Source organism: Lottia gigantea (assembly GCF_000327385.1).
Source record: "Lottia gigantea unplaced genomic scaffold LOTGIsca_5589, whole genome shotgun sequence".
Classification (NCBI taxonomy): Eukaryota; Metazoa; Mollusca; class Gastropoda; family Lottiidae; genus Lottia; species Lottia gigantea.
In genome coordinates, this window is record NW_008709916.1 from 34,394 (window position 1) to 35,285 (window position 892).

Sequence of the window (892 nt, forward strand, 5' to 3'; positions counted from 1 at the left end):
TTCCGCGCATGTATTGCCTTATGGCACTAAATTTACCCTTAAAAGGAACCATCATTTCATCGATTGAGTTATGTTCCTCAGGAACTACTTTTAGACAATTTTGTCGAAAGTCATCGATTCAGGGCCGAACCTTCCAAATCTTATCATTTTTATCCACTTCGGAAGCATTTAGATTATTTTTGAAATGTAATATAGTAAGAATATGTTGGAACCTGTTTCTACTCATAACATCTGCTACAGGTGCATATCTTGTATCCCTTTCCCAATAAACACGGTTTCCAGGCATTTGAACTATACCCATTCGTAGATACATCCCTATTACTTGTTCTAATTCTTTAATGGTCAAACGTCCATCAATACCATTTTTCTGCATGCAATACTCATTAGAATTTAAACATGTGTTTTCAAGCATTTGCCGAGATATAAACCTTGAAAAATAGTCATATGGTGTGCTGATCTCTCCATCAGGTAGTGCACAAATTGGAGCACCCCTAAACGGGACGTCAGTTGGTTCAAATGCGCATTTTCGCCATGTGAAATTTATTCTGGACGGGGTGGCAAGATTTTCATCGGTAGCAGCTGTATCCTCATCACCGGATTCATTTTCCAAATCTATTGAATTCTGAAGTTGAAGGTTGTCTTCAGCAATGAGATCATCTTCGACATCAGAGTCGGAGTCTGATTCATCTAAGTCGCTATTATTTGCGTCTAGCACTTCCAGCACATCTTTAACTCCCAATAACCGCTGTTTAGGATTAATAAACACTGAAATATGCAAAATTCTATAATTAGGTCTAATAATAGTGTATATGTGCAAAATATAAAAATTTTAGTAGGGGGGGGGGGGGGGTAGATTTTTTTTAGGCATATGAAATAGAGACGTTAATTAACT

At 37.2% G+C, this 892-nt stretch overlaps 1 protein-coding gene across 1 annotated transcript; it reads right to left on the reverse strand.

Moving 5' to 3' along the window:
* Positions 1–118: 118 nt before the first annotated feature.
* LOTGIDRAFT_176881 (hypothetical protein) lies at positions 119–765 on the reverse strand (the record flags this gene model as incomplete). Its single annotated transcript, XM_009063138.1, has 1 exon — positions 119–765. A coding segment is annotated over one exon (647 nt), but the record flags the coding sequence as incomplete, so codon positions are not given.
* Positions 766–892: the final 127 nt, after the last annotated feature.